We start from the raw sequence: 21,179 nt of genomic DNA, 5'->3' as shown, positions 1-21,179 counted from the left end.
GTCCTGATTTTGGACACTTAGTTCAGTGCAGTAACTTCCTACATTTTAGTATGCAGTGCATTTATTCCTGGCCTTCCATAATGTCTGTTCAGTTGTGTAAAGTTAGGGGATGCTTTCATTTAGTTCCCTGAACTCCAGAAGTATCACTGCTCAAACAAATGTCTGCTGGAAAAACATTCTGGATAATGGCATGCAAATGAGCATGAGCACATCAAATATAAGGTCTTGCTTTCCATGCAGCAAATATTATTTAGATTAAAGTCTAGTTTAACCAGTGACAGAACATTTGTCGGGATGAACACAAGTTTTGCGTTGGGGTAATTTATTGTTTATTCTTCAAGCTAGTTACATTTAGTACAGTTCGGGGCTTGGTGTACTCATACATATTATTATCCATACTACTTATACATCTTATTCCTTTTTCAGAGCAGGTGCTTTGAACTCTGTAAATAAAGTTTTAGCCTGTGCTTTAGTATCGTCTGTATTCAAAATGAAATTGAAAAGCATAGATTATAGAGGAGGATGTAGTAATTCAAGATGAAATAGACCTGCAAAGGAAAGGTACAGGCACAAGATAGGATATTAAGCTATTACAATCTGATGATTCACTGTCCTTTCTGAATGGAACAATAGGTGCCATCTTTTTGAAAATGGAAATACTGTTAATTATATCTTTCACTCAGGCCTTTGCAGAAAGGTATTTGTCACTTGTTCTCAAAAACCTTCCAACAGATAATATTTCTCATTTTGCTTTATATGCACAGTTCAGTTTAAGTGAAATCTCACTCAGGTCCCATGCTAATACACAACGACAAGATCTAAACTTGTTCTAATAGGAAGTGTAGTATTTGCATATTGCATAATTTCTTATTGTGATACTCTTTTAAATTGAGTTTGTATATCATACTTTCCAACCAAAGCGATAATGCTACTTTAGTAATTTTAAAGAATTACTGAGGTTTGGGATTAGGTTTGAATTTGATATGCAGTTCTTTAAACAATAAGTGATGTGGAATGTGGTTCTTGAATTCTTTTATAACAGTTTTCAGGATTGTGGTGATATTTCAGTAGAGTGGAGGAAAATTCATAGATTCCACTGAAAGATGTCAATGCTCTTCCATTTTTCTATTGCATAAAGCTTTATACAAAGGAGGACAATCTAGTTAACTACTCTTACTAGTCAAGTCCAGTGGCAACTGTTACCCTCGCGTCTTTTTTCAATATCTCTTGACCAAATTTTTGGCATTTCTCAAAACTGCCAAGATTAGCTTCAGTATATATTCAATAAATGTCTTTAACAAAATAAACAGATGTTCCTCTTAAAAATCTGAATAATTTACTGTCGGTCAGCTAATCAAATAACCTTTTACCAGTGAAAGGATGCTATACAATTTCAGTATTCCTCACTAGATTCTTTACATATGTGACAAAATAATATCTAAAAAGTATAATAGCTCAGACCCTCACTCCTTAATAATTGTACTTTAGAGGAATATTCTGCTTTCTAGTGTCCCACTGTATAGGACAGATGAGTATTCCTTAGGTTTTATGTGGCTTATACAATATATGTTTCTGTTTTAACTTGTATGTATATATGTAATATATAGCATGCAGTATATTGTGTATGCACATACACAGTAAGATCAAAACAAAATGTTATGTGTATATATTATGTATGTGTATGCAGATCATAAAACAATTAGTTTCTCAAACCAGGCAATTGCATAGGAGTAAAATCTTTCTCTTGAAAGGTCAGAATGAATTCTAGGTATTTCAGTGATCAGTCAGGTGCAATTGTAATTCACTAGGTACAGCATTTTTTTATCTGCAGACAAGTGGTGCCCCGAGAGGAGGAATTTCCTATCTATCTTTAAAACATCCATAGATTATCGGATAAATTGCTTCTGATCCCTAAAATGGGTGGTTCACTGATAAGTATTAGGGAGGGGCAAACTTTATTGCACTGATGAGAAATGTAATAATCATTTAAAAAATAGGTTTTGATCCATATAGCTAAATGATCAACTGTTGGCAAACAGTTAAATAGGTTATTAAAGAAAGAATTTATGCTTCTCGTTGCCAGGTCTTGGGATATGTGCAGGTTTGGGAGAGTGATGGTTAAAACCCTCCTGAAATTCCAGAAATGGAGCAGTTTTGAGTGATGGTGATAGTCAGGCTTCAGACTTTATGCCCCAGTGTGATGAACTGAGACATTTCACACCTGTCTTGTTTCAATTTGTCAGCAACATCAGATAACACTACTTTAGTCACATACATACTGTTTTCTTCATAACCAAAAAGCAAAAACGTATCCATTTTAAATGAAAATATAGTCCCTTCAGAAAGTGATGGATTAGCTGCCCTGCCTCCAACTAAGAGAAACTTTTTATTTGCTGCTGGCAAGTGTATTCAGATCTGCAAATGAACTCTAAACTAAGAGCACTAAAACTAAATACGATTGCGTGTGTGTGTAGTGTATTACTAAGTTGCTATAAAACTTCTAAACACATGTGATTGATTAATTAATTTTTATTGTTTCAGGTGATCATAGTAACCACCTCTCCAAGTTCAACATTTGTACCCAACATTCTCTCCAAGTCTCACAACTACGCAGCAGTCACTAAGCTTGTTCCAACATCCGTCATTGCCTCAACTACTCAGAAGCAACCAGTGGTTATAACAGCTTCTCAGTCCTCTTTGGTCAGTAGCAGCAGTAGCGGCAGCAACTGTTCCACTCCCTCTTCCACTCCAAATACCATTGCTGTGACTGCTGTGGTGTCATCAACACCGTCAGTGGTTATGTCAACGGTAGCACAAGGTATGACAGTTATTTATCAAAACCAGTTATTTTTACTGGTATAGTAGCCCTTATTTGAGCTTCCTTTATTTCCCTGCCTGCTTGATGATTCTGTTTACTGCTTAAATGTTAATTGAGCAGACCACACATTCCTTTGTTTGAGACAGATTTGTTTGCTGCTAATCTCAGTACATATACTTTGTAAAGTGCATGGAAAACAATAGGTATGCATCTGATTCTCAATGCAGCCAATCCACTGTATTCTATAACCAAATCCTTAATCCAGATTTCTTCTCTTCCCCTCAACAATTAATATATGCAAATTGTATAGTTCCAAAGTGAATCTTGCCAGAAAATATTATACAGCTTTCCACTGTGAAGGTAACTTAACTGCGGTATTAAAAACGTGTAACCGCAAACTGACTTGTATTGACCTTTAAAACACTCCCTGTGATAATGAAGGGGGTGGGGGAGTAGCTCCCTTTTATGGACACCCAGCCAGCCGGTTAGCTATAAAATCCCTGTTAGTTGCTGTTCTCTACTTGCTTTACCTGTAAAGGGTTAAAAAAAAGTCCACAGGTAAAGGAAGGCACCTGACCAAAAGAGCCAATGGGAAGGCTAGAACTTTTTAAAATTGGAAAAAAACTTTCCTTTTGTGTCTGTTGTTGCTCTCCGGGGAAGAGGGGAACAGGGCAGCAGTTATGCTATGAGAAGCTGAAGGCCAGGTATGAAAATCATCAGAATCATACCTAGAATTGTTTACTTAGAACCCAGATATGTAAGTAGATCAGAAAATGTGTAGAAAGACGTGATTAGGTTTATTTTGTTTGTTTCTTATGGCTTGTGGATTCCTCTGTGCTAACCCCAGATGCTTTTGTTGCTTGTAACCTTTAAGCTGAACCTCCCAAAAATATTTTGTGTGCTTAATTTTTGGAATTACTCTTAAAAATCTAGCAATAGCCTGAGTTTTCAGATGTATTTTCTTTCTTTTTCTTTGTAATAAAATGTACCTTTTTTAAGAACAGGATTTGGATTTTTGTGTCTTAAGAGGTTTGTGCACGTGTTTTTTAGTTAGCTGGTGGCAGCAGCTGATTTATTTGTTTTTCTTTCTCAGCTCTTCCCCATAGGGGGTGTGAAAGGGCTTGAGGGTACCCCACAGGAAGGAATTCCCACGTGCACCTTCCTGGGTTCCAAGGGGTTTTGCATTTGGGTGGTGGCAGCATCTACCCATCCAAGGTCAGAGAGAAGCTGTAACCTTGGGAGTTTAATACAAGCCTGGAGTGGCCAGTATAATTTTTAGAATCCTTGTGGGCCCCACCTTCTGCACTTGAAGTGCCAGAGTGGGGAATCAGCCTTGACACTCCTCCTACCCATCCCCGATATGAAAAATAACTAAGTTTTCTGGGGGTAATCTTTTGGGGAAATTTGTTTTTGTTTAGACAGGCTCACAAAATGAACCCCAAAATAGATAAATCATAATACTTGGCATATCTAGTCTTCAGATCACTTTTTGAGTATTTACCAATTAATCCTCATAATGTTTCTGTGAGGTGGAGAAGTATTTATAAATTTTATCCCCATTTTAGAGTTAGGGAAATTGAGTAGAGAATGGGTTACCCAAGGTCAGAGGGAATCTGTTGGAGTTGGGATTGAAATCAGGAGTTGCTGGCTTCTAGTCATAACTAAATATGCTAGATCACACTGTCATAAAGTACTTCTTCAAGGCCCATATTCTTCATTTTCTTCCCCTTCTCCCTTTTCTCCTAAGAGTGTTCACAGCCCCTTTTGGAACCCAAAGGATTCCCCTGCTGTTTTCCTGCATTTCCTACCCTGTCTTTTCCTGTATTGCCATAAACTTTTATTTTGGTATAGGATGATTTGATTTAGGTTCTTCTATAGTTTGTCTGCATTCTTAATTTTGGTCAGAGGAGTTCAGAAGATAGTGATGCAAGGCATTTTTTTCCCTTACAATATTTCTGAGGAAACCTTTGCGTTTATTATTTTAACTACCCCCACCCAGAGCACTCAAGATTCAGTCAGGGGTATATAGTACAAGTCATGGACAGGTCACAGGCTGTGAATTTTTGTTTACTGCCCGTGACCTGTCCATGACTTTTACTAAAAATACCCATGCCTAAAATGTAGTCTGAATCACTATTACTATACAGGATTGTTATACCTTGATAAATAGACTTGGATTTGCTTACCTTGTTCAAGACTGCTTCTGATTTCCAAGTTATGTATTGCACACATCTTGTGAAATAGAGGGCGTTAGCTGGTTATCCTTCCTAAGACTACCACTCACATTGTCAAACATTCTCGGTTAGTGTTAATGCTCTTGATGTCCCCATATTTTCTTTCAACCTCTAACAGTTTTTATTGTACTGTAAATTTTTTATTGTCTTGCAGTTTAAAAAAGGTCAACCTTGAAAGGGAGGGGTTATGTTAATTATACTTCAAAAAACACAGAGTAGCCTGCAAGCTCTTTGGAGCATGATCTCTACATTAACTATCTCAGTGGCTCTCAATTTTTCCAGACTACTGTACCTCTTTCAGGAGTCTGAGTTGTCTTGCATAGCCCAAGTTACACCTCACTTAAAAACTACTTGCTTACAAAATCAGACAAAAAAATAAAAAGTGTCACAGCCACACTATTACTGATAAATTGCTTACTTTCTCATTTTTACCATATAATTATAAATCAATATAAATATTGTATTTACATTTCAGTATATAGAGCAGTACAAACATCATCTGTAGAAAATTTTAGTTTGCCCTGACTTTGCTAGTTCTTTTTATGTAACCTGTTGTAAAATTAGGCAGATATCTAGATGAGTTGCTGTATCCCCTGGAAGACCTCTGCGTATCCCTAGTTAAGAACCACTGAGCTATCTTACCCTGTTGTGCTGACACATTGATAATTTACGTAAAGTTTTCTTTGTCTCTAAATTCAGGTACTTTGGAATTGAAAGATGTCATTGCATCTTGTCAGATCCTATGCATGCTTACATGTGCTTTTCACAGTAGTAAAGGCAATGGAAAAGTGGCTGTGTTGCATTTAAAGAACAGAAATTTGTTCACTTGTTTCATCGTTAAATCCACATTTGTTTGCTCTTTCACAGGTGTGTCCACGTCAGCGATTAAAGTTGCATCCACCAGACTACCTTCCCCAAAAAGCTTGGTGGGGACCCCAACCCAGATTCTAACACAGTTTCCCAAACAGCATCAGCAGACCCCAAAACAGCAGCTGCATCAAATACAACAGACTCAGCAGCAGCTGTCACAGTCTTCTCCTGTAGCACACCAGCAGCAATCACAACAGTGTCAGTTGCCACCTGGCATCAAGCCCACCATTCAGATCAAACAAGAATCAGGTAGTTGGAATTAAACTTGGGCAATATTAGTAATGGGTGAAGTCTGACTACCATACAAGAACTAAGGGCTAAATTCTGCCCTGAAATGTGCACAGGCAGCTCTCGTTGACATCAGTGGGAGGCACCTCAGGGCTGAATTTGGCTCTGAAACTGGAAAAGGTGGTTAATAGAGCATGTGTAGGATATAATTTTAGTTTACCTTTGTGGAAAAGTGTTTTGATGTTTTTCTGTTCCCCCTGGTAGAAAACAGAATGAACCTCTTATTAAATAGGAAGTTTTCTTCCTACCTTTAGAGATTGTAAAGGTATATGCATGCTCTTGTAAACAATAGTTTGGCTGGCAACCTGGAAGATGGCAGTTTTCTGAAGATTTAAACATTTGAGCAAACAAACAGCTTTTCAGCTGTATCACTTAAGTTTAAAGGTAATCCAGCTACCCATCTCTTATTGCTACTATTGGGTTCAAAAACCAAAAAATTACATTGACTTTTGTCATAGCAAATGCAGTACTTAGAACCGAAAGTTGGACTGGATTCTGTCTCTAACATTGGTTAATACAGTTGACTTTGGGCAAATCACTTAGTCTCTCTGCATCGGTTTGATCTGTTTGTAAAATAGTTTACCTACCTCACCTTACCTAATACCTACCTTACCCAATACCTATCTCATAGGGTGTTGAGAAGAAATGTTTGTAAAGCTCTTAGAAAATTTTAAGGAAAAGTGCTATAAAAGTGCAAAGTATTATTCTGTCCTTGTTTGGTTTATATTAATTTACGTGAAATCAGCACTGTAGTAAGGGAACATGTATTTTATTTCAGTTCTAGACCTTTTAGGTCAGAGTAACGAAAAAAGATAGGACCACAGGGTGGTGGTGGGAATCTATGATTAAATGTCCCGTGGATTATGAGACCATCGCTTAGAAAAAAAAGTCCATTAATGAACACTATAAAATGCCTCCACTCCACAGTCATTGCTCACCACTTAATCAGTAACTACCATTTTTGTGTCTGCGCTATACAAAGAACTGGTACAGAAGGAGTAGCAAGTACAAAAGAAATTCAAATTTAAAATAGCTGCATTGTCTTGCTTCATTCTTTGCCTTTTACTATGCTTTTAAACTCAAGATGGTTATCACCTTTTAAAATCACTCACATAAAGTCACCTTTAACCTACCTTCTAATACGTATTTGCTCTGGGAAGCTTAGATCAGATGTTTTAACTGAGATTTTGCTTTTTATCTAGTTTTCCCTCTGTATTGACTCAACGAGGGTCAAATAATTCAGCCAACAACTCAGGGCATCTACTTAGCATAGAGTAGAACTCAGGACCCACTTGGCTTGGATAAACTCTTGCTCTGACTTCTAGATCATGACTACTTGAAACCTTTTGATTGTAACCCAAAAGTGTATCCCAAAGAGGTGTTTGCTGGGTCATGCCCCACAGGTTAGGAGTGGGCAATAGAAGACAAATCCTCCTAGACAGTATGGTCCATTAGAAGGGGAGAGGAGTGACTTGCTCACTGCCTCACTCTTTGTCTCTGGTCAGCCCCTGTCCTCATCCCAATTCCACTGCAGCTCCAAGGCAGCACCAGCTCAAGAGACAAGTTCAGAATGGGAGGGAGAAGCCTCCTCACCCCGAGCTCCTGAATCCAGTGTCTCCCTTGCTCCCAACAGCACTCTCATTTATACATATTTTTGATTGCTATCAAAATGAAACTTAACAGTTCTTAATAAAGTATATGATAATGAAGAGACTTAACTGACAAATATGGATGTATTTTTTAGATATTTCATTGGTTTTGGACCAACTTGATATTGATTAACATAGTGGGTCGTGGGGAGAAATATTTGGTCATGGACCAAAGACCTCTGCACTAGATCACATGACTTAATTGGTGCCACAAGCACTGGTGGTGATCGGAGTAGTTAAGTGGTAGCAGGCACATGAAAGGTGAAGGTGGTGGTTGTCTTGGTACTAGCAAAAAATCTAAATATTATTTTTAGGCTTAGGAATATATTGGCTCAAAAATAAAAGCCTTGTGCAGCTACTTGTCCATTAGGGCTTGGTCTGGGGAAAAATTTCAGCAAGTAACTTTTTGTGCCTGTATGTTAACAGTGACCTTTCTCCTTTCCTAGGTGTTAAAATAATCACTCAACAGGTGCAGCCCAGTAAAATCCTACCCAAACCAGTTACAGCGACTTTGCCCAGCAGTAGCAATTCACCTATTATGGTGGTTAGCAGTAATGGGACTATCATGACAACTAAACTGGTCACTACTCCCACTGGTAAGTTACTGTTCTTAGAAGGTAAGGGAGGGTAAACCCAGCAATACCGATAATAAACCCTGTTTAGCAGGGTTAAATAACATTTTGTTCATTGTTTATCTAAAAAAAAAAGGGTATAACAGCAAATTTGTAAACCTTTTGATAGTCACATACTAGCTTAGGACATTTATCCTTGTCATACACTAAAATGCTGTATTATAAACTCTCAAGTTTACCATTGAGTGGTCTTTTATCTCTTGTACTCTCTTTGACTTGGCACACATAAGTATAATCATTCCTTTCCCACTGGTTGAGAGAGAAATGTCACTGAAACCGATGATGATGATGATGATGATACTTTGCACTTCTGTAGCACCTTGTATTAGAGGATGTCAAACAAATGAATTAAGCCTCTCAACATTCCTTGAAGGTAGGTAAATATCATTATTCCTGTCTTATTGATGGGGGATTTGAGAGACAGTTGACTTGTTCAGGGTCTCACAGTAAGTGCATAGAGCAGCCAGAAATAGAAACCAGATCCCCCAACTCTATTCTATGCATTCACCAGTAGTCACACTTCTTTTCTATATCAGCAATGTTACAGACTGACGTGTTAGGGTAGTGTTGGATGTATGAAGATGATTTAGGGACCAGGCTGACTTTCTTTAAAGTTTGGTCAAATTCATTTCTTTGCTAAGTGCGCCACACATGTTGAGGTAGGTGGTATAAATCTGTGCTTAACTCAGTTTTTAGTCTAGCTTTTCAGTTCACCTTTAAATTCCTTACCCAGATAAAACATTATCCTGATATATTTTAAACAAGTGAAAATGAGTGTTTGGAATATAATTTTTTGTGATTTTTTTTTCATTTTAAATTGGTAAATCTTGAATAGGCCATTTGCTTTCTCTCTTCAGACCAGTTTTGAATATTAGGTTTCCCAATTAAATCTAGCCTTTTTGTATAATAACTTTTAGCAACAAAGAAGAGGTCTGCAATGTTTAGTCTACAATATCATAGAATCATAGATATGTGCAGAAGTATAACTAGAGTAGAAAGTTACCCTTCCTTAACTAATACCTGTTAATCGTAGTGGTTGAGAGGACTGAGCATGGGACTGGTAGTGAAGAATTGAGTTCATATTCTACCTCTCCCCCTGACTCACTCTGTGACTTTGGGCGAGTTCCTTAACTCTGTGGGCCCTATATTGCTCCCATTGAAGTTAATAGGGGAAAGGAAATAGACACCAGGTCTGTCTATCTGTTGGGTATTGAGAAGATTAGCTTGAATTCATAAATACTTCTAAAATGTATAGTTGTATTTATTATTGTAGCTATTATTGTATTATAAAGAGTGAAGGTATAAGTTTCACATAGCGAAATTTAGGCTGGACGTAAATTCTTTTAAGCCACTTCTATTGGTTTATGTGCTCTCTCCCCACTCTTCTTAAAGAGGAAGAGATCAGTTCTAGCAAATTCTATCCAATAAATTTTACTTTGGCCCATAATAAAATAAAGGACAAATATTGAGAGAGAATCTAAACACTTTGTGAACAACAGAGCCATGAACATAAAGGTCATAAGTTTATAAAGAACAAATCCATTACCAACTAGAATAGTTTTAACTTGAAATGTGATAGACAAAATGTTGAAGACAGTGCTTTATGAAATCTTTAATTTAATTTAAATTAGCATGTATCTGAACATTGTGACGCAGACTGAAAACTAGCTGGAGGATCTTAAAGGATAACGATAAATAGCACTGTATCCAGTCAAAGGCTGAAGGAGGATATCGTTGCTGTCTAGGAATACGTCAGCGGGGTAATGGCAGGGAGGGAGAAGAGCTGTTGAAGCTAAAGGACAATGTTGGCACAAGAACAAATGGGTATAAACTGGCCATGAATAAATTTAGACTGGAAATTAGAAGATGATTTCTAACCATCAGAAGAGTGGAGGTTCTGGAACAACCTCCCAATAGGAGTAGTGGGGGCGAACAACCTAACTAGTTTTAAAATGGAGCATGAATAGGATTGTATGGTGAGTTTGCCTATGATAGCAATGGACTGGACTTGATGACCCAGGAGAGGTCCCTTCCTCTCCTCTGTTCCTATGTTCAATTTCTTATAGTGGAACTAAATATTTCTCTTTGATCTAAACCTTCTTTCACAATTTGCAGTACTCATAGTGTTTCATATTTTAATTGCAAGCCTGTTTTTATTGTTTTACTTTGAAATAGGGACACAAGCAACATATACTCGTCCAACGGTAAGCCCCTCTATTGGGGCTCGGATGGCTGGAACTCCAGGCGCTGCCACTTATGTGAAAACAACCAGTGGCAGCATCATTACTGTAGTGCCGAAATCGCTGGCTACACTGGGAGGCAAGATTATAAGCAGTAATATTGTTTCTGGTAGGTGTATTGATATAAAGCCTTATGTGAGATACAAAATTTCTAGAGACACGCAAATACTTTAGTCCTCATGTTTGATTTATCTCTGTGGGTACACAGACAAATAGTTTTGGTACATGTTTGAAAATATTTTTTGCATTTAGGACCAATCATTGTAAAAGAGTTATTCTCCTTTAGACATATCAGAAATGGCTGATTGATAAGTGAGGAACGAGAAGGAGGGTGAAGGTGTTGAAGAATGGAAGGAGATATTGTCAGGGGTTAGGGCATGCCTTAGATTTAGGAAGGAAGCAAATTTTTAGCATCTTAATGTAAGAGGAGCCTGGGAAGCCAGAAGAAATCTTGATGAGTGGAAAAATGATTAGTGCTATGTTGTAGAAGGCAGGGAGGATTATATCAGCTCCTTTGGAAATGCGAGTGGAGTAAAAAAAATGAGTTTTTTTTTTGTAGCCTGCAGAGAGCATCTCTGCAGAGTATTGATGAGATTTCTAGATCTAGTGGAGGTTTCATAGAATAGCATATGCACCACTGTCCTTTGATACCAACCTGTGCACTTGAGATCAGTAGTTGGCCTTTATTCCAAGGAAGCATAGTACATGACGTTCTGTAAACAATGCAGGTTTTGAGCAGGGCATCTAGGTAATCTTTCCATTCAGTGGAGCATTCACTAGGGGTTTCATAGGCTAGAAGTGAGAGAACCCTACTTTCACCATCTTAGAATTACTTCCCTTTCTCAAAATTGGTACAAATTAAATGTATTTTAAATGCCACCCCAAGCGCGTGCTTGGGGCGGCAAGCCGCGGGGGGCGCTCTGCCAGTCGCCGCGAGGGAGGCAGGCAAGTTGCCTTCGGCGGCTTGCCTGCGGAGGGTCTGCTGGTCCCGCGGCTTCGGTGGACCCTCCACAGGCACGCTGCCGAAGGCAGCCTGCCTGCTGTGCTTGGGGCGGCAAAATCCCTAGAGCCGCCCCTGCTGCCAGGTATCAATGATGGGTTGAAGTTGATAACCAGGATTCTTTGTTGGCACACACTTCAGCAGCTAAGTGTGATGTATTTACAGAGAATTGGAACTATTTTTAGGGAAAAACAGAAGTGGTAGTTATCGGAGCAGGAAAGTAATTATTAAAATGGGCAGATTGATACCACTGGTGACTTGTATGTTTGTTAGTCATTGTGAGAAGCTGTTCAGAAAGGGTCATTGTAAATAAACAAGAAGCCACTAAAGGCAAGTTATTATATGGTAGGAGGGAAGAAGAACAAGAAGTTCATCAGTAGAAAAATGTCTTCTGAGCTCTGGGGTTCAAAAGGAAGGAGGTTTTTTTTTTTAAATAATGTTGTGAAAGAAACCAAAAGTTTGTCTTATAATTCCAGTAACAGAATTCTGTATTCCCATACATTAGCCATAGTAAAAACCTGGCCTCCCTTTGTGGAAAAGAGAGAAAATAGTGTTAATGTGTTCTCAGCATATGAACAACTTTCTACTGAATGGGAAACCTCCCTTTTATAAGATGTAAACTCTCAGATTTTTCTCTTGCAAAATCTGCTGCAGATAGAATTGCTTGAGCTACAATTTTCAATCTTTATTTCTGTTTGAAGTAATTTATTTGGTAGACAACTTTCTTTTAGCACAGGGATGCCCAAAATTTGCAACACTGAGAGCCAGAGCTAATGTGTATATTTACAGAATATGTCAAAGGTAAATGCACACAACCATAATATTTGTACCTGTACCTTCCATGATAGCTGTTCAGAAATTGTCCTTCGCTTTGGATCAACCATAAAAACTGTTCAGCTCTGTGCTCCCCATACAGGGTCTGCAGTTGTTGTGCGCCCTACATTCTTGGCTTCAGGTCATGCATTAAATGTTGTCTCTTTAGCAGTTTAACTTTTTTCAGTTGCATTTAAACCTGCCATGATGGTAGGATTATCTTTAGGGATTCTGTTTTTCAGTTTATATCAATTTCATTTTTCAGGGTTTATGTTTAGCAATTTTCAAGTTTTATATAACTTTCCAAAAATCAGAGTGGTTCAGGACTTTCTCTTTGTACACATCGTAATGAGTAATGAATCTCTTTGTAATGTCCCCTAGTGTGCTTTAACGTAGTAGCACTATATTAAAGCACATTAGGGAACTTTTAGTGTGCACCAGCAGGGTCTACTTGGACCACATAATGTGCAACATATTAGCATGTGTTAGAAGCCACATCCCTTGTCCGTATTACTGTTCCATATAAACAAACCCTTATATACAAGTAACCATTTCTGGTGTTTTTCCAGTGTTTATTGGATAAACACTGTTTTCATTCTTTTTTTTGTATCCGGGGTGTTTTATTGGTGTTTACTGATTAAAAATGAAAATCAGAAGCCCTAATTATCTTCCTTATGCTGCACCCAAAGCGTTTTTTAAAGATTCTAGAGTTACATGAAATATATACATAAAAATAAATGAGCATCATCACTTTTAACCCAAGCCTCTCTTCTTCCCACTTGCTTTAAGGAACTACAACCAAAATTACTACAATCCCAATGACATCCAAGCCCAATGTGATTGTTGTGCAAAAGACTACTGGAAAAGGAACAACTATTCAAGGACTTCCAGGCAAAAATGTTGTTACAACATTATTAAATGCTGGGGTAAGAAGAGTTTTACGTCTAGAATCCGTAGACCAAGTAAGACTGTGTGTTGCCTTCTGCCTTTCTCTGTTTGTAATAAACTTAGTTTCATATAGTGGTCCTGGCTAGCAGAACTCTCATTAGCTGTCTAGCAGATGTAGCGTGGGCTTAGGTCAGGGACTAGAGCAGTTAACAAAAGCGGAGGCTCACTAGGGACTGTTAAAGTTTGGTTAAAGCTTCATATCGTCTCCTTCTTTGAGTTCCCTGTCCAGCTGTCTCTGGGTTACAGAGGTGTCCAGTCCAAAAAGGGTGGAGCCATACAAAATGACTGGATTCTTGTACCAGTTCTTTTAATGTGAGAATGGGATCTCATCTGATCCAATGTGTGAAGGGAGGGTCCTTTTTCAAATATTCTGCACATTTAACGTTGTTTGGAAAATTTTATATCCAGCTGTATATCTGTTAGTTATGTATGGCCTTTACTTCTAAGCTTTTCATGGCAATCCTGAATTAGGATGAAAAGCTGAAAACTCAGATTTTCACTAAACTGAAATCCTGCAATATTTTGGCAACACCAGAATGTGATGTTCCAAAACAAAATATGCTTCCCAGCATCGCCTGCAGCAGAGCCAGGGACCCTGGAAGCCCTGGCAGCTGCTGAATGAAATTGACATGATTCTTGACAGTTTTACTGCTGCCAACCACTAAATGGCAGCAGTGAGACTGAGGAGACTTTTGTTGTCAAGTTAACAAGAGTCTGGTCTACCTGGGGTCCACTGGAAGTTCACTGAAATAGAACCGTTCCCATGAAAAGGTTCAATTTTGACAAATCAGCATTTTCTGATTTTAAAAAAACATTTCTTTTGTTGGAAAATTCCTGACCAGCTGTACTGGATACCCCGGTGATAGGTAAAATAGCGTAAGATAGATTAAAGGAACAAACCATCAAAAAATTGTCAACTCCAGATTTAGGTTTGGTAAAATTCTTTATAAAAATTAATGTTAATAAAGATTTGGTATTTTTTAACTTTCTTTTAAAGCATGTTTGCAGAGGATTCTATTTTCTGTTCTGTGAATTCTTTGAAGAAGAGATTATCTTGATAGCTGTGTCTTATATAGCATCTGTATGTGCTTAACAAATTGAAAGTGAACATTCCCTTGCACTGCTGAAAGCCACCTTTTCCCCTCCACCACACCCGCAAGAAAACCACACAAGAATTAGAAATAAAACTGGCCAAACTAGTTTCATTATGGAAACCAAAATAAATTCATAACAGCATAAATTGTAAAAGGTAAATAAAATATTAAAGTATTGTCCATTTTAATAATCTAAGATGTTGCCACTGACAAAGAGCAACTCTTAAAAGTTTTGAGTATACCTTTAAATATCTTGTACAATTCTACTTTCCCAGAAAAGAGAGAGAGTTTTTTCTTAACGCCACATAAACTCCCCTAGTCCTTTCATCATCAGCTTCCTCATTATAGTAAAGTTTAAAAGAGTAGATATTTTTGTGCTTGGTTTTTTAATTTACTTTCTATTAAATGCACCTACTCCTTGAAACCAACCTGATGATGAAAGAAATTGGTTGGCGTGTTACAGAGCAGCCACTGTACTGCCTCTTATGAATTTTACATATGTTTAGATAAGAGGGTGTTCTATATCACTGAAGAAATTGTATTGCAAGTTAACATGTACATTTTGCCTTTACTTCAGGGGGAGAAAACTATTCAAGCAGTGCCAGCAGGAGCAAAACCTGCCATCATCACTGCAACCAGACCCATCACAAAAATGATAGTCACACAGCCGAAAGGACTAGGATCTACTGTCCAGCCAGCCACCAAAATCATCCCAACCAAAATTGTTTATGGGCAGCAAGGGAAAACACAGGTACATACTGTCTTATGTCTTATGAAACATACTTAGATTACTATAAAAAGAGAAACAAGCCTTCATGGTGTTGAGAGTCCTTTGCACTTAAAAGCCTTTGGTGTGGGGTGAAATTGATCTGGTTATAGTAATGTGTATCTTATGTACTTCATGAAGTAAGTCTCTCCCTGGAGCCTAACATAGATTGGCAGTTTGGTGCTCCATTAGCACTCTAGATGGGTATCTAAGCATATTACTTTCCAGGAGAAGCCCAAATCTCACCGTTGAGGCCAGTGACTGTATTTGTAAAGCTCAAGCAGAATATTTTAAGATTGAATCATTCAGGAAGATTTATACAGTTGAACAAACATTCTGTGCAACAAAGGTCCCAAAAATCAGATAAGGCATGAATCTATAATGAGGAGGAGAGAGGATTACAGGTATGGAAGGGAAGGTTATTTCATGTGAGAAGAGATTGAGAGGACTGAAATATAGTGATGTGTTAGAAATCTATAGAGGAGGCCAGTCAGGCACTATTCAGTCTTCTGCTTTATGATAGAAGAAGTGCATTATGAAATTAAAAGGCAACACATTTTAAACATTAAAAGAAATACTTATTAAGCAATGTATGACTAATTTGTGGAATTCAGTTCTTCAGAGTAGTAAGGGAAATCATATATGGCTAAAAATGGCACGTTTAAGAACACATTTTGTGTGGAATAAAAATCACCTAATTCTTCAGGGCTGCTCATATTCCTGAAGGGAAGCTACTGCTTTCAACTGTAGCCTAAAGAAAATACGTAGCTGGGCTTGATGCCATGAAAGATGGGAGGAATCTCTCCATAATCTGTCAACCTGAGGGACTGGGAAGAAACAGGGTGAATCCTGCCCTATGGAGTGACTTTGAAACATCTGGCATCAACCAGGATATCAGAGTAGTTAGACTCTTAGTCTGTTCTGATATGGTAATTCTTATCTTCCTTTTGTGTGCCAGAACCTGTTCAAAACAATCTGATATGATTAGATGTAGGAATTTAGGTACTGTGAAGATAGGTGCCATAAATTTGTTTGATACCTTTTTTGTTTATGTATGAATTTAGTGCTCATAAAATTGATGGTTTAATAGCAGTGGCTTGAGCCAAGTACAAGGTAGGCAAGGTTCTTGCAAACTTCAATTCTTCTAATGAACCTTAGTCCTGACTCCTGCTATTCTGGTCCTATGCCACTGAGTGCAGATTGACAACTGTAGTACACAGGCATGTAATAGGGTCACTGGGCTTCTCAGCTTTAAGTGTATACTCTAATTTTAGGCATAAACTCTAGACTGCAGAGTTAAGACTAGTATGTTAGCCCTCTGCACCCTATGTTATTGAATCTATCCTAATTCTGGGCACTCTGTAAGTCTAAACAGAGTTCAAGTTTAATCTTGTATCGATAAATGACAGAAAGTTATATTCATATACAGGCTTTCAGAATCTATCTGAATTGGTCAGGACTAGAAAAGCCTGTTGCATGTCTAAATAAATTAGTGCCCAATCCCATATATCACTTGTGTTAAGCACATGCTTAAGTACTTTACTGGATTAGTTCCTTATAGCATAATAATCAGGAGCTTGTGACCTTAAGAATAGACCTTAAGTTAAATGATCTATATAGTTCTTAGTATTCACAGATGCTAATTGGTTGTGTAGGAATCTGCCATGCTTCTATATGGACGGGAACATACAAAAAGAGGATTCTGTAGGGGTTGTATATGCTGTCTTGATTACATATCAGGAGACCGTGTGCAACTGAAGTTCAAGAAACTCTTTGATAGATGTTTGATCCTTCCTTGAGTGCTCTTACTGTAAGTAGAAAAATTGTTTTTTCTATTAGGTTCTCATAAAACCAAAGCCAGTGACATTTCAAGCTACGGTTGTGAGTGAACAGACAAGGCAGTTGGTAACTGAAACATTGCAGCAGGCATCCAGGGTGGCAGAGGCAGGAAACGCCTCTCTCCCAGAAGTGAAAGAAGAACCACAGAGCTACACTGATAGCAGCTCCTCTTCTACAGAGTCCTCCCAGAGCTCCCAGGGTAAATATAATCACTTGGTTTGCTAAATAATAGGCTTTGATTTCCTCTTCCAAAGATGTAAGCTAGTTTTTTATAGCCTGTTGTTTCTCTTTATTATGTTTTAAATGCGTGGTCATCTGGTCTGGTTAGGTGACTGGAGATCAGGACTCCTGAGAATTGCTTCTTAATACTGACTTTCTGTGAGTCCTGTACCCCATGTCTCAGTTCCCCATCTGAAAAATGGGGATATTACTACTTGCAGGTGTGTTGGGGATTAACTTCTGAAAGCACTTTGAGATTTGTTGATGACATATTCTGGAGGAGTATGTAGTATTAATCAGAAATGTTTTACTTTTCACCTCAAAATCATCAGTTCCCGAAATATAAAATAATGTACTTTTTAAAAAAAAATCATACTGTTCAGGTCTTCCTTTGATCCCCAGCTATGATATCTTTGGTCCTGTAAAAATTTAGGTACCCTGAAGACCTGATAACATCTTTAGAGCCAGAGTCTCCTCTGTTAAAGAGTACTGGGGGTTTATCAGCCTCAAGACTCTAAGTCACAGACCCCTCTGTCTCCTAGAGTACCATACATACTCTTGCCTACTTAGCAGGCAGAACAACTATTCCCCTCCCCATCCTTTCTCTACCCTCGAGGAAGAGCATTCCTTGACTCTCAAATATTGGTCCAGGGTTCCCCTGGGTATTCTAGGTCGCATCACTCTCCCTCCTACAATGACATATTTCAGGAAGGTAGATCTCAAATGATACACCTGTGGCAGGAACACAGATGAATGCCTCTACCTATGCCATTTGGCCCCTCTGAGTGGTCTTGCTGGGGCTTGTAGGCATTCTGTTGTTGACAGTTTTCAATTAGGTCTCCATACCGCTGGAGGGAGCAGAGAAGGGCCCATTCTCCTCAACATCCTCTATCACCATCTATGCCAAAGGAGGAGACCTTTGAGGAGCAAGAAACAAGGGTGGATAAAGAGGTCACACCTCTTACTAATATTGCCTCCTCATCACCTAATGAAACTGTGATGCCTCCACCACATTCTATGGCCAATGACTTCAGGCAGTTTTAAGAACTGATGAAGCGAATTGCTGACCTGTTACACATTCTCTTAGAGGAGGTTCAGGAGTCCAACTATAAACTCCTAGATATTTTACACACCTCCACATCTATGAAGATTCCCATTCTGGTCAATGTAGCTCTTATGGAGCCTGCTAAGACTTGTTTGGCAAACCCCAGCTACTGCACCACCTACCTGCAGAAGTATGGATAATAAGTATTCTGTCCCTGCCAGAGAATCAGAGCTTCTATTTTCTCACTCATCTCAAAATTCCATGGTAGTGAAGGCCGTTAATGGGTGCAGTAGACAGCTGAGCTCAATGTCCACCCCATACAGTAAGGACCACAAGAGGCTCAGTCTTTTTAGTCGCAAATCTCCCTCTTCAGCTACACTTCAGTTCAGAATAGCGAACCATCAGGCACTCATGGCCAAATAAGACTGTTGGAATTACAACAAATTTAATTCCTTTATTGAACACCTGCCAAAGGAACTGACCAATTTAAGGCGATTATACAAAGACATTGCTCCAGGCCTCCTTGGATGCTGCAGGTACAGCAGCACAATCTATATCCACTGCAGTGGTCATGAGAAGCAAATCTTGGCTGCAGCTGTCAGGCTTTCCAAGAGAAGTTCAGAGCACTGTCAAAGGCCTATCTTTTGTTGGTTGCAAGCTCTTGGTGGACTTGATGGATATATGGCGGAATCAATGGATATATCTCTCCGCACTTTAAAGGACACAAGAGCCACACTGCAGTCTGTAAGGCTTTTTATACTCCTGTAAATAGGAGATCATTAGGTCTCAGATAGTACAGAACGCACTCCTAGCCTTGTATTCAGCTTACCATAGACCATCCTACCATAGACTCTATCTGAGCCACTATCCAAGAGGCCAAGATACTCTAAAAAGAAACCACCTTCAGCTACATCTATATCTTCTCAGCCATTTGCAATTTGAAATGGATAGTGTAACCAGATGTTATGGCTTCCAATACTCTTTTGGAGCCATATAGCCTCAGCACAGGGTACTAGGATGTTTGGGGCACATACACAGGCCAAACAGGCACTACTCCAAAAATCTCCAATCAAAGGCGCAGGACGCATGGGCACCCGAAGTGAAGCACCCACAGGGGTGGGATACATGTCCAAGAAGCCAGTTACTGCACAAGGTGAGTAACTTTTCCTTCCACATTGATAGTGTTTTTTGGGAACTTAATGTGATCAAATTTAAAGAAATTAAGGCTTGTTTTGTTCAATATTTGAATACTGAATATCTGAACAGCTGAAATTTTCCCAAAAAAGTCAGCTTGAGGCAGACACTCAGAAAAACTTCAGTTTTTAATAGTTAAAATTTGACAAAGTTAAAAGCAACTGAAAATAATATTTTATAATAGAAATTATTAGGCAACCTTAACAATAGATGTTGCTGCCAGCTCCACCTGTAATAAACACTGAATAAAAATGTTGCGGTTGGTTGATTTGATTTGTCCTCATGCTTCTGTGTAACAGATTCCCAGCCTGTCGTTCACGTGATTGCGTCTAGAAGTCAGGATTGGTCAGAACATGAAATTGCTGTGGACACCAGCCCCACAATAATTTATCAAGATGTATCCAATGAATCACAATCAGCTACTTCTACAATAAAAGCACTTCTGGAACTTCAGCAGACAACAGGTGTGTGTGTGTGTGTGTGTGTTTGGGATCACTTTGAATCATGTTAGCCAATTGCATTGTTTATTAGATGAAAATTCTGTATTTTTGCTCTTGCAAGTGTTCAGTTTGGAAGTACAGTATATCTTGATTATGTCCCACTTTCTTGGGGCAGTTTGATTCTCTTACCATTCGGTGTATTTAACTTCAGTTGGAGTCTATTTTACTAAAAGGTGCATTCTCTCCCCTCCGCCCAAATATCTTCAAGCAGTGAAGGAGAAGTTAGAATCAAAACCAAGACAACCTACCATTGACCTGAGCCAAATGGCAGTTCCTATTCAGATGACTCAGGAGAAGAGGCATTCTCCAGAAAGCCCTTCCATTGCTGTAGTAGAATCAGAATTAGTTGCTGAATATATCACAACTGGTAAGTGGCTACAAAAACATACTATGAATACTAGAATTAGGATGGCTGGTTTTCAGTGGAAAGCCTTTTTGTTGTTGCATATGGTGGGGGGGATGGGAACAGTGTTTTCTGTCTTCCTTTCCTCATAGTATTTCTGTAAAGGAAATTCATGGTAGTCTTCTTCCCTGACTTTGAGGACATATTAAGGGGCATGGGATGCTTCTGCTCTTCCCTGGTAGGTCAGAGAATGTACATCTATCTGTTTCTGGTGTAAAATGAAACAGAAGGTCATTGTTTCAAGTTAGATCATTTAAACATACTCTGATCTGGTGGTGAAAGGGCAAAGTGCCCCTGTTGATGTCTTTGGGGCAGACTCTTGGGAAGGAAAGGTAGAAAATGAAGTTCGGGATTCATTATATGACTTATCTGTTGTGAAAGGGTAAAAGACTTCTTGCAGAATTAGTTCACCCAACTTTGTGGAATTCAACTCACTTACCGGTACTGAGCAGGTAGCCTTTTTTTGGCCAGGTGGGCATTTTCCATTATAATTGCCATCCTTATGATATAGTGGGCAAGTACATTTTGTGTTTGGGCTAGTAAAGTTTTCTATATCCATTTTGCATTGCCAAATTAATGCTTCAGACTGGCACATCACACTTATTGGGATTCAGCTTTCCCTAACCT

The 21,179-nt window shown here is 38.6% G+C and overlaps 1 protein-coding gene across 4 annotated transcripts in view; it reads left to right on the top strand.

Moving 5' to 3' along the window:
- Positions 1 to 21,179, top strand: part of EMSY (EMSY transcriptional repressor, BRCA2 interacting) — a 53,990-nt gene that overhangs the window by 20,056 nt on the left and 12,755 nt on the right. For 2 of the 4 annotated variants that reach the window (XM_045021412.1, XM_045021397.1), the window contains exons 8-16: positions 2,542 to 2,818; positions 5,920 to 6,171; positions 8,306 to 8,455; positions 10,667 to 10,840; positions 13,334 to 13,470; positions 15,164 to 15,337; positions 17,192 to 17,390; positions 19,949 to 20,113; positions 20,361 to 20,516. In XM_045021412.1, coding sequence (XP_044877347.1) covers positions 2,542 to 2,818; positions 5,920 to 6,171; positions 8,306 to 8,455; positions 10,667 to 10,840; positions 13,334 to 13,470; positions 15,164 to 15,337; positions 17,192 to 17,390; positions 19,949 to 20,113; positions 20,361 to 20,516 — 1,684 coding nt within the window. Of the gene's footprint in view, positions 1 to 2,541; positions 2,819 to 5,919; positions 6,172 to 8,305; positions 8,456 to 10,666; positions 10,841 to 13,333; positions 13,471 to 15,163; positions 15,338 to 17,191; positions 17,391 to 19,948; positions 20,114 to 20,357; positions 20,517 to 21,179 lie in introns of all 4 variants that reach the window. The other 2 variants (XM_045021404.1, XM_045021420.1) reach the window with 1 other exon arrangement.

This window comes from Mauremys mutica, chromosome 1 (assembly GCF_020497125.1).
Source record: "Mauremys mutica isolate MM-2020 ecotype Southern chromosome 1, ASM2049712v1, whole genome shotgun sequence".
NCBI classification, from domain to species: Eukaryota; Metazoa; Chordata; order Testudines; family Geoemydidae; genus Mauremys; species Mauremys mutica.
Note: the sequence above shows the minus strand (reverse complement) of the source record. Positions and strands in the feature narration are given on the sequence as shown.